Here is a 12,874-nt window from a genome sequence, read left to right as displayed (position 1 = left end):
TTTCTTTTTTTTTTTTGGGAAGAAAAACAAAACAAAAACAAAAATAAACATAAAACCACCACATCCTCCAATCAGATCAGCTAGACCAGCTACTGCGGCCAATCAGGGCAAAGGACCCGCCTTAACTCTATACGCAGACCAATCAGACAGACAGGACACACCCCCTGCGCTAACATCCAGAGAAGGGAAGGAAGAAAGAAAAAAAGAGGGGGGGTGGGGGGGAGACAGACGATGAGAGTGAGAGACAGCGATGGAGGTGTGTCTGTTCTGTGATTGGTCGAAGGGGTGCTGGGGAAGGAGGGTGTTGGGCGTGGCCGTGAGGGGGGGTGGAGCTCCTATACGCTGGGGTTCTGGTGTTTATGGTAGATCTTCCTCCACACTTCTTGGATCTTCTTGCACCATTTGTCAGCGTTGCCACTTGGGTCCATCAGGTAGTAGGTCCGGTTTGGCTGAAACGGGTTTAAAGTCGCGTTAATCATGATGATGATAATAATAAAAGTATGGACTCTGAAACGCTGTAAGAACTAAATGCTTTTTAATCATGTGTGGTCTTTAAACAGCATTATGGGTAGCCTCGGGGTGCAACGGTGCGAAACACATTATAATGCAGTGTTGGAATACGAGAGAGAGAGAGAAACAGTAAGGCACGAAAAGAAACACAGAATGAAGAGAGAAAGAAGGGGACAAAGATAAAAACAGCAAAAATAAAAATGAAAAAAAAAAAAAAAGCAACAAGAAGAAACAGAAAAGGGAGAAATAGAGAAAGCATGAAAGAGGGTAATGAGAGAAAAAAAGGAATGAGATGAGCAGACATAAAAAGAGAAACAGGAGGCAAAAATCGAAGAAAGACAACAGAAAAAGAGGCTGGAACACAAGAGAAAAGTAAGACAAAAAAGGAGGACAAGAAAGAATGAAAGAAATGTGTTGTCAAACAGGAAAAAGAAAAGGGGATAAAAGAGACAGAAAGAGAGAAAATGAGAGGGATGGAGAGGAAGGAAGAAAAGAGATATAATGAAGAATGAAAAAGGTAAGAAAGAAAGAAAAACAGTAGACAGAGAGAGAGAGAGAATGAAAGAAGGAAAAAAACAAGGGGCAAAGAGAATGGAGAGACACAGGAGATCAAATTCAGAGTGAAGGAGAAAATAAAAGATTAAACAGGAAGAAGGAAAAAGACAGACAGAGACAGTGAGGTTGAGAGAAGGAGAGAGACAGAATGAGAGTGAGGGCGAGAAAGAAAGATGAAAGGGAGGGAAAAACAGAGGAAGAAAGAGAACACAAGGAAATCAAAATAAGGAAGGAAGAGGAAGAATAAAAAGTTTAGGGAGATCAAAAAAGTGAAAATTAAATTATTATCAAGAGACACAGAGTGTAAGTGTGTGTGTGTATATATGTGTTTACCGTGTGAACGAAAAAGGTTTTGAAGTTCTTGGCCTCTGGCCGCAGCTCCAGTGACCAGGGGATCTCACCCTTCAGGACCTTGTTCACCGGATCAACATAGTACAGGTGAGGACCTTCAGTCAGCAACAGCTGCCTGCGCCGTGCAAACAGACCCTACACACACACACACACACACACAGTTACATCATCACGATCGTCCTGTTTCTCACACACACACACACACAAGATCATCACTGACACGCTTCCTTTTGTACGACTCTGACCTTGCGCTTGTCGACCGGGCCCATCTTCAGGATGAGGTTATTCTCCACAAACTGGTGCCTGCAGGACACACAGTGCGCACAAACACCAGTCAAACACCTCTAAAAGATTTATACTGTGTGTGTGTGTGTGTGTGGGTGTGTGTATACCATGGGTTTGCGGCAGTTTGTTTGTCCAGCAGGAGGCGCTTCTCCTCCTCGCTGAACTGCAGGTCCAGCTCCATGCTGTTGCTGTCCAGCTCATGGACATGGATGAACTGATCCACGCTGGGGGCGGGGTTACAGACAGGAAGCGGACGGTCTGACGGTTCGGACAGCAAGGGCGATGGGCCGGGCTGCGCCACCTGCATGCTGCTGAACTGGCTTAGGAGGTCGTCGTACTGGGAGAGAGACAGAGACAAGAGACAGACAGCATGATGCAACAATCTTTATAAATTCATGAGCAGGAACAATCTTTTTATCGCTGGTTCTGATGTGTGTGTGTGTGTGTTTACATTCCCGTAGCAGTCCTCGTCATCTTCGGACATGGCGGGCAGGTAGGGGGTAAGCTTGGGCGGAGTCTGCAGGTGCAAGTCGTCCCAGCTGATCGACTCAAAGAAAGGGTGGGATTTCAGCGGCTCGTACCCGCCCATCTCCTCGCAGCCAATCCGCTTGCAAGGATCCAACAACTGTGAGATTGAGACAGTTTTTTTTTTTATACTTTTACCATTTTTTTTTTTAAGAAGAGAGTCAGTATTGGTGCCGCTTAGTGTTAATGATGCTATGCAGGATTCTCTTTTAATAGGCTGCATTTTAGTAATATTGATTTTTGACACTCACCAGAAGCTGTTCCACTAGGTTCTTGGCTTTGGGGAAGAATTTCTCAGGAAACTCGTACTCTAATTTAATAATCTTCTGGAATATAAGATACTCATTTCTATAAAACAAAAGAGACACGATTATGTTTCTCTCAGTAAAATCAGCCGTGAAGGACACATTCTGACTATAATCCCAGTTAGATAGGGTTTAGAGTTTGTTTTTATTTTATTTATTTTCAAATTGCGTCCATATGTGAGCTTTTACACGTTAGGCAGAGAGTCAGGAGGCTGGATCTACTTAGCAACAAATTTCATTATTGTTTATTAGTGATGGGATTCACCACAGACCAACCGATATATCATGATACCTAGTCAATTTGTATTACGATTCTGTAAGTCTCAAAATTTTATAAATATCCTGTTTTATATTTAAAATAAAAAAAACAGGATATTTATAAATTTCCCTTGAAACAGAAAATCAACTCTTATTTCATTTTTTTTAAATCTTTTTTTTCTTGCACGGGATCTTCTCCTTAAAGATTTGGTTCACTGACTGAGAAGCAAAAGAATCAATTAGAAATCTTTGAAGTCAAAGCTACGGCGCTAAAAATTATTCGTGTCACACAAAAATGTGTGAGTTCCAGCTAGTGAGTAAGATGATGAACAAATTATGACTTAGTCCACTGTTTACTAGGGATGGGGATCATCAGGGAGCGCACGATACAATATCATCACGATACCTCGGTGCCGATTCGATTTGTATTGTTATTCTAGAAGTATCACAATTTCATTTATATTTTTTTTTGGATATTAACTCATTTAACTTAGCAAATCATTTGCTTTCATCAATCTGCTGCCTGGTAACGCCTTACAAGTTTAAAGTCCACCATCTGCAGGATTATAGAGGAACTGCAACTTTGTTTTTTTCCTACCTCTAATGCAAACGAGTATATAAATGGAAATAAAATGAATAAATAAAACGTTTGGAGCCAGTTTGGCGAGACATAATTTGTCACACCTTACTGAATATATTTTTCAGTATCTCTACTCCATCTCCATAGTTTACACTGAAATATAGTTTTAGAGATTACTGTAAACATGTCAACTTGAATGTGTTATTCCAATATTCTTTACATTTGACAAAATTAGGAAAATTCTAGTAATAAATACTATTTAGTAATCGTTAAGCCATGTTCCCACATTCATGTAGCGCGCGCACACACACTCGCACACTTACCCCGCTCTGAATGGTGGTAATCCGGCAACCAGCTGGTAAATAATGCAGCCTAACGCCCAGAGGTCCGAACTGAAGAAGTAACACGAGTGGTGAAAATAAGTGCCTCATTAAAATTAGTCAAGCAGGTGTTTCAGTACACGAATATGAAACGTTATCGTAAGCAAGTGCTTACCTCTTACAGGCCGATTTCTCCGTCAGTAACTCTGGCGAGACGTACTGAGCCGTACCGACGAATGAATTCGCTCGAGCTGTGAACGAGTAACAAGAGTAACGAAAGTAAAAAATAGTCAGAGGTGAAGCTGCGGATTTTACGTTTCTTTGACACGCAGTCGACTCTGTGGTTATTTGGTAACTCAACTGGTGAAATGTAAGAATGTGAGCACAACTTCTTTTGTAAATGTTTCAAAACACTGTTACTGTAACAATCACTAGATTATCCTTATTTAGTAAATTATAACTGAGGACAAATTAATTAAATAATTACTGCATGTAAACCGAGTCACGTTAAATGAGTACTAACTTCTGTACGTGTGTGTGTGTGTGTGCGTATCTTACCCTGCCTACTGTCAGAAGAAAGCTGTTTGGCTGTGCCGAAGTCTGTGATCTGAATGTGCATGTCTTCGCTGAGCAAAATGTTCTCTGGCTTCAGATCTCTGCAGAAACACACACACACACACAGACATACATACATCAGACGAGCTCCACACACGAGCAATGTATTTCGTATTCATCCGGTGATGTGTGTGCTCTTTGGCACTCCATGACTCTGACCTGTGGATGATGCCCTTCTGGTGCAGGTACTCGAGCGCGCAGACGATCTCGGCCGAGTAGAACCGCGTGCAGGTCTCGTCGAAGGAGCCGATCTTGCGGATGTACTTTAACAACTCGCCGTTCTTAGCGTAGCTCAGACCGAAATCTGTTTTGTGCTCAGGAAGTATGTTCGCGATGGTACGATCATCTCTCATACGTCATATAACTTTCTCTCAATGATTAAGTATAAGCCATATTATTAATATAGCGGTACCTCTGCATATGACTTCAATCCCAGAGGCGAGTTTTTGAGGTGAAATTTTGTATTGTGAAGTGTATTTTCCCATAGGGAATCAGATTTTTTTTACTATAAAAACAAACATTTAGAAGACATGTAAATAGAGTAAAATATGAAATAAATAGACAATAAAACTCAATTAATCTTAATCTACGATTCCTCTTGGCACCGGCTGCTTTAAAAACCAAACTTTTTCTAATAAATCTGACAATCATTATTAATGTATATGAAGTGGTATACTTTATATTCTGTTCCCGTATGATGTCTTGCCCCATCAGTTGTTTTGGCTCTGCGTTTTTACTCCCGCTAGTCTTTCTCTCCAAATCACGAGGGGAATCCCGGTGACGCTGATCACGTTTAAAGAGAAGCCGCGAATACACTGAGGGACCAACGCTGCATTGCTCATGGGCCAAACTTGGGGGGAAATCTTTTATAAAACATCTACATGAGGTTAACGCTAGCGCACCCTGTGCCAGCTCTTACTCTATACTGTCACCAAGGATACAGAGTTTCTCGTCGTCCTGGAAGGTGAAGTATAGTTTGACGAAAAACGGGTGATCCAGGTTGGACATCACATCCCTCTCTCTTTTCACGTATTGCGCCTTGTTCTCTTTCATGATGTGGCGCTTCTCCAGGATCTTAACTGCAAACACACACAAAAAAACATTACACTTCCAGAAGGGGGCTAATTTATATAACTGGACTGACACACTGTCGTCTGTGCAACATTTAGATAAATTAGTTCTAGTGGGTTGTTTGGGAGACGACAGAGCAGAGCTTAAGGGACTGTTCTTTTTTTTTTCTTACATAAATGATGAAAAAAATAAATAATAGTAATAAGGGTCTAAGATGTGGTCTGAGAACACTTGATGCGGTTTGGTTGAAATCATGTGACAATTCCTTACTTGCGTATTCTTTCCCCGTCGAGTGTTCTTTCGCCAGGACAACCTACGATACGGAAAGACAACAAACACAAAATTAAAATCCCATTTCATTCCATTTACCAGAGTCCCTCTTTCTATTTATCCATCTATCCACCCCTTCTTCCCTGCCCTCTCTCTTACACACACGCACGCCATTTGCATCAAAGCTGTCGTTATGGGAGAAGACTGAAGAGCTTTTCATCATCGCTTAATGACACAGTGAGAACGAGTGGGTCTGACTGTGGGCGAGTATGAGTAAGAGACCGGAGCAGGCGATTTGTAAGAGTGAGCATGTGCGTATTTATTTTATAATAATTCCTTTAGGTCATTACAGTAATTCTAAACCTAAAGCCACTTGAGTCGCCCTGCTGAATTCTTGATTCTGATTGGTCAGAGGGTGTTCCCTAAATTTTCCAAAATAGCCCTCACAAGATATCTCACAAGGTAGCTATTAACGAATTACACTTCGACTTTATCGTACTATTAAAGCGAAGTATATTGGGTAGAAACTAGAGATGGGGGGGGGGGGGGAAGACTGTAGTACGTATAAGCTTTGTCTGCCATGCATCACATGACCACAACTGAGCCAATGGTTCTTCTTTTTCTTTCTCTGTGTGGAATTGTGGGTAATCGTCGCCCATGCTCAGTCTCAGTGCGCGTGCGACACTCGTATAGTCAATATCCATGCGCGCGTGTGCGCACGCGTAAAGTAAAAGCAAGAGTCATCAGAGAGATTCCTTGTCAGAGTCTCTCTCTCTCTGTCAGAAAGCAGTGATTCTGTTATTATGTGCGCATGCATGCAAGTGAGTGAGTGTTGTTAGAGAGGTTCCCTGTTAAAGAAGTTTCCCAACAGAGCGGTGACCTACACAGCAGCTCCCCTCCTTCTCCCCCTCTTCCTCCCCCTCTCCCGTCTTACTTCAGTTTCACACACACAAACACACTAACGGAAACACTTCTCTGTTGGGATTCTTTTCCAAAGTAAAGTGCAGGTTAATGCACGTTTATTTTTACTTAAAATTTAGATTTTGCATTAATTGTTTTTATATGAATATCTTTGGGTTGTGGAACAGATCGTCTAAGTTTCCATTATTTCTTATAGGGAAAATTTACTTTGATGTACAAGTGCTTCGATATACAAGCAACAGTCAAGGAAATATGACTAAATTATATTTATCAGATTGTTCTGAGACCAAGAAAAAACTTCCTGAGAGGACCCAGATTCAACAGGGAACCCATCCTTATTTGGGTGATATCAAATAAATATGGTAGGGGATTGACTTTACACTAGAACAGATAATTAAACATTATGAGGAGTTTAATGATCATACACATGTCGTACACACAGTCTTATGACTTCTGGCGCCAGGGTTAGACAAGTAACGAGTCTTTCCTAAACTTGTAAGAATTTGATGTGTAACATTTCCACACCGAGTCTAATCCATCAGTTGCATCACCTTTACTGCAACAGGGCTGAAATTAGAAAATCACTTCCTTTTGACAAATTTCTACAACCACGAACAAACACACACACAGACTATTCATCAGAGGGGGAAAAAAACTCCTGACTGTCATGTTTCCTCAATTCAGTAGCAGAACACTTAGCTAGAAAATTATTAAGAAATTGGGCCGATGGACATCTGTTTTATCTGTAGGAAATTAAAATGAACCAGTACAAAATTCTCCACTACTAAGATTCCACAGATGAGAATGTGGGTGTGTCTTTGAGCCCACATATGGAATTCTGTAATGGTTAAAAATGTATGAATAAAAAACACATTCAATTCTCGTGATGTACAAAAAGATTTTTAGCTCATATCATACGCTCACATTAGATAGCGAGATAACAAACTTAATGTGTCGATGCAAAACAAGCGCTGAAGGCTGACCGGAACATTAGAAGGGCGTTTTTCAGGAGAGTTCTGATTTAACGTACCGTAGAGAAGGAGCCCTCTCCCAGGATTTTGCTGAATTTGAAATCCTCAGGTCTCTTCTTGCGTGGCTGAGTCGGCTGAGGGGGCGGGGCCTGGCCCTCCATACTGTTGCCGTGACGATGGGGTACTTCCTGCTGACCTCTTACCATGGATGGACACGGGCAGAGACCAGAGGAGTGGAGGGGTACGACATCGTACTGCACAAACAAACAAACAAAGAGTCAGAGCATGAGAGTCAACAGTGCGATGGTTGGGCAAATCGTGTTATTACTCTTTATTTTTCAGGAACTTTTTAGTAAGGTTGCAATTTTGGTTCCAGGCTCAACGATCTACATCTTACCAAAGTTTTAGCACATTTTATGAGAACCTGGCACCATTTTATCGTCACCTCTATTCACTACGGCTAAATTCTCAATTAAGTTAGTAGGTGGTTTACTTGCTAGAATGCCAGCTTTGACTCCCTGCACTGTTTCTAATACATCATCGTTTCTGTAGTAACAACATACACAGATGTACATGGAACATACATTGGATAAACATGTAAAGCTATAATTTTTTATACTTTCCCCTAATGTGTTATTTAGTGCTGTGCAAGTAATCGCATTTTTTAAAAAAAGAAAAAAATTATTACAGGTAATAATAAACACACGGTCTAAAATTTACATAGGGCTTTGTGCCTTTATTTGCAGCTAGCCTTGAGAAATACAAGTCTACACTAAATATTACATTTAAATAAATGAATATTGCAGTTTGAAATCCAAATTGCAATATGTGTCAAAATAATTGCAAAGTAATTTTTTTTTTTTTTTTTATCGAATCGTGCAACCCTACAGTGTCAGTGCCCTACAAGTTTTGTGATGTGCTCAATGTGGAATTACGCTGCTCATTTTCCAGGTTTTTTTTAACTTACAAACTTCGTGGAAATGTGATGCAGAACATCAGCTGTTCCGTATAGCATTTAATTACTATTAAATGCTTTACACATATATAATAAACACTAGGGGGTACCCACAGCTCCACCCGTGTGCAGATCCTGACACCCACGTGCTACCGTTGCCTGCAAATCAAGTGTGTGCTCACATCGTTACCGCTCCTGACACTGCTCCAATGTTTCGGTTTTACCTCACAGTATGACATAAAAGGTGATAATGGCGATGTCTGTTTTACACAGTTGATAACGCTGCCTCCTGTTACAGTAAGTGAGCGACGCCTGAGACACACTCACACTACGACACAAAAGCTGATAATGATGCTGCCTACTGCCTTTCTGTACAAACATAATCCGCTCGCAACACGGCTCCCCATACAAACAAACAAACAAACAAACAGAATTTCCATTTTTGTATAAGCTATATGAACAAAGGTATTTCCCCAAACCTGCAACACCACTGTATCCAAATATATATACTTCATATGGAGTTAGTCTCCCTTTTGCAGCTATAACAGCTTCCACTCTTCTTTAAAGGCTTTTTAAGATTTTGGAGTGTTTCTGTCGGAATTCGTGCCCATTAATTCTGTAGAGCATCTATAAGGTGTTTTTATTTATAAGGCACTGATGTTGGACGAGAAGGTCTGGCTCACAATCTTCGTTCCATTTTATCCCAAAGGTACTCAATGGGGTTGAGGTCAGGGCTGTGTGTTAGGGCCAGTCAAGTTCTTTCACACCAAATTCATCAAACCATGTCTTTATAGTCCTTGCTTTGTGCACTGGGGCTACAGTTGTATTGGAATAAAAAAGGGCCTTCAACAAACTGTTACCACAAAGTTGCATAGAAGCATAACACTGTCCAAGATGTCTTGGTATGCTGAAGAATTAATATTGCCCTTCACTGGGGATAAGGGGCCGGACTGAAACACCTATATTCAATAAAATAAAAGGTTTCACCAAATACTGTTGTACATATTGTGTGTGTATAGATAGATGGATAGATAGATAGAAAGAAGAGTATAACGTCATTGAACGCCAAAAATATTTACCTTATGGACAGAATCATGACATCTTAGTTTAATATTTTCCCTGACACTGTGCATTTTCTTCCTGTAAAGGAGTGTAAATTGTTCACACAGGTGTGTTAGTTAAATGTCCTCATTCTGAAGTTAGTAGCACACTGGAGCCCAGCGCTGTCAGTTTGATTCAGGGCATCTGGGGACCTCAGTGTGTGTGTGTGTGTGTGTGAGAGAGAGAGAGAGAGAGAGTGTGTGAGAGAGAGAGAGAGAGTGAGAGAGTGAGTAAGAGTGTGTGTGTGTGTGTGAGTGTTAGAGAGAGTGTGTGAGTGAGAGAGAGAGAGTGAGAGAGTGAGTAAGAGTGTGTGTGTGTGTGAGTGAGTGAGTGTTAGAGAGAGTGTGTGAGTGAGAGAGAGAGTGTGTGTGTGTGTGTGTGTGTGTGTGAGAGAGAGAGAGAGAGAGAGAGTGAGAGAGTGAGTAAGAGTGTGTGTGTGTGTGTGTGAGTGAGTGAGTGTTAGAGAGAGTGTGTGAGTGAGAGAGAGTGTGTGTGTGAGTGAGTGTGTGTGTGAGTGAGTGAGTGTTAGAGAGAGTGTGTGAGTGAGAGAGAGTGTGTGTGTGAGTGAGTGTGTGTGAGAGAGAGTGGGGTGGGGCGTTCACGATTTCCCAAACATCTCCTTACGATTCCTCAGAAGGTCGAACACACACTCGTCCTCATTTCCCTCTCACACACACACACTTTCTATAAGCCACGAAGCTAAGCATGGCAAACGAACACGAGACGTTTCGCTGAATCACGGTGATATTATCAGTGACACACAGAGCAGGAGAGATAGAAAAAGAGAGACACTGTGATGTGTGTGTGTGTGTGTTTCAAGTCAAAAGTCCACTCACTAGCCGGAGGCCTCGCTAACTCCACCACAGCTAACTAACTAACTAACTAACTGACTGACCAACTCAACTAACCAACTACAGCAAACACTCCGCGTTCCTTTTCTCTGGAGATGAAAAAGAGCGAAATGACGAAGTTTAATCTGTGTGTGTGTGTGTGTCATGTCAATTAGGCTTAGCCCCTCTAACTAGCACAGAGCCCGGGTTAAGGCGTTTACTCTAATTGCTAATTAACCCCATGTCGAAATAAACGTTCAGTTAAACCACACACCTGGCACATTAAAATCTGAAAGTTTTCACCATCACTAGTTCAACGTATTTATTAGGAATTTAACAGGAATCAGCCGAGTTTATTAAGCTAGCTGCCGCAATTAGCAACCTAGCTAGCCGGACGTTACTAAATATATATATAACCCTGGGGATACGAGATAAAATTCGTAACAACTACGCAGGTAAAATGAACTTAAATTAGACATAAATAATACATATAACACGTCAATATAAATATTAATGTGACAATTTCAAAAAAAGCACGGCTAACGCTAACTACTGTTATGCTAAAATAAAAAAAACTGGTATTTTACAACACTTCATTTACCACCTGTATTTCGCTAAACCACGCCTCCTGCCTTAAGATTTAATCAGCACGAGCTGAATGATGATTGGAGGACAGGCAAAAAAAGTGTCCAATCGAGGCGTTCCAAACCGGAAAACGGCTGTGGAATAAAATAACAAACCCGACAAGGTTAGCCCAGAGCAGAGAGAGGCTAAGTTGTGTTAGCCGTAGCCGCCGCGGTTGAACCGAAGGCCCGGCAGGAGAAAGGCTGTCCTAACGGGTGCGGTGCGTGCCGCGCGAGCCGGCGGCTTCGAGCCAGCGCCAGGAACACAGCCCCGATACTCACCATCTGACTCGTGGCTCTTGCCATGGACGTTTTCCGCCAGTATTTAATCCGGATTAAATAATCACAGAGCCCGCAGTCATGGCCGCCGCAGCGCCTGCATTTCACCGCCGTGACGTCATTCCACAACAACGTTACCGCAGTCACGGAGAGGTGCGGACGCGGTAAGCTCGCGCGCGCCCTCTAGAGGAGATATATGAAAAAAACAGGTGAGCGCGTTATACATACAGTACAGTATATACAGCGGTACCTCGGCATGTTCATTTAAATAAAGTAAAATGAAGTAAAATACGAAGTAAATAGACATTAATAGACAAATAGACATAAACCTCACTTAACCTAAATTTATGATTCATCTTGGCACCGGCTGCTTTAAAGACGACACTCAAAGCACCTCCCTTTTCTTCTTGACACCGTCCTTGCTATTGTTGTTGGGAAATATTGGTGCTGTTTTTACAAAATCTTCCACAAAAAGCAAAAAAAAAAAAAAAACCACAAAAAAAGATGTAAAATTGCTTCGCTCAAGTTTTAACAGCTCCCACCCAGACCTACGCGCAACTCTGCCTGTATTCGATTCGGCTCGGTTCGTTCGCTCGTTTGCCGAAAATGCTTCGTTTACTGAGGCGAATTTCTTGCAAAACTTTAGTTTTAAGGGCGAAAATTCGTAAGGCCGGGTGTTCGTATGCCAAGGTTCAATTGTGCATTACTCAGCACTGTGTATTACCATGTGTGTATTACTCAGCACTATTAACTGCTCATCAATTCTGATTGGTTCGGAAGGTGTTGATTAACACCTTTAGGGTTTTACATCAAAACGTGCATTCTGTAAAAAAAAATAAAAAAATTTTGGAAAGAGTGTAACAGTAAAGGTTCAGGACAGAGGAACTGGGATTTTGTGTTTCTTCTCCTTATTAATGGTGTCTTTGATATGGGCATTGGTGGTTCAGTGGGGTTCAATTCCCACCCAAGGCCCAAACCCCAGCCCCTGGATGCAGTGTCTGTCCCTAGCCCGGAGTGTAGCATCAGGAATGGCATCCTGTAAAACTTGTGACAAGTCGTTGTGCGGATCGGATGGACCGCTGTGGCGACCTTCATCTTGAACTCCCGAAAGACTAACAACAATGGTGTCTGTGAATTTCCAGAAACTATTATAGACATCACGCTTAGGCAGGACATGGTCCTGATAACATTTAAATGAATGAAAAGACAAAAATCAAAGGCCCAATTCTTATGGCCAGCCCACACCTGATTTCTGGCATATCCATATTAGAATCAGATTGGTTTTATGCTGTCGAACAGAAAAAAACCCCACATATAATCAGATTTTTGCAGCCTATATCTAAAGGTGATTTAAAATCAGATTCAGAAAAAAATATTGGATTCCTAAAGATCTGTCCCAGTCTGAGCGCTCTAGCAGCTCGAACCAGATTTCAAACTGTCCATTTTACATTACTTGCAACCAGACAAATCCACATAATCGCATGGTATGGGACATGGATCTATGGCGAAGACTCGCTAAAAAACGAGCAGGGAGACAATGAAAGTAATA

The 12,874-nt window shown here is 41.6% G+C and overlaps 1 protein-coding gene across 2 annotated transcripts; it reads right to left on the bottom strand.

Annotated features, from left to right (window-relative positions):
- pdpk1b (3-phosphoinositide dependent protein kinase 1b) lies at positions 1-11,471 on the bottom strand. Of its 2 annotated transcripts, none has more exons than XM_053495191.1 (14): positions 11,329-11,471; positions 7,597-7,791; positions 5,646-5,688; positions 5,246-5,383; positions 4,464-4,608; positions 4,248-4,345; positions 3,865-3,940; positions 3,693-3,761; positions 2,478-2,574; positions 2,153-2,326; positions 1,809-2,038; positions 1,662-1,719; positions 1,399-1,551; positions 1-449 (listed from the first exon to the last, which is right to left on the bottom strand). In XM_053495191.1, exons 1-14 carry the CDS (start codon positions 11,350-11,352, stop codon positions 336-338), a joined length of 1,614 nt encoding a protein of 537 aa, XP_053351166.1. In that variant the 5' UTR covers positions 11,353-11,471; the 3' UTR covers positions 1-335. The 2 variants fall into 2 exon arrangements, with proteins under 2 accessions (XP_053351166.1, XP_053351165.1); XM_053495190.1 differs by lacking the exon at positions 11,329-11,471 and adding an exon at positions 9,572-9,724.
- Between the last annotated feature and the right edge of the window lie 1,403 nt (positions 11,472-12,874).

The sequence above is a fragment of the Clarias gariepinus genome, chromosome 4 (genome assembly GCF_024256425.1).
Source record: "Clarias gariepinus isolate MV-2021 ecotype Netherlands chromosome 4, CGAR_prim_01v2, whole genome shotgun sequence".
In the NCBI taxonomy this organism is placed as follows: Eukaryota; Metazoa; Chordata; class Actinopteri; order Siluriformes; family Clariidae; genus Clarias; species Clarias gariepinus.
Note: the sequence above shows the minus strand (reverse complement) of the source record. Positions and strands in the feature narration are given on the sequence as shown.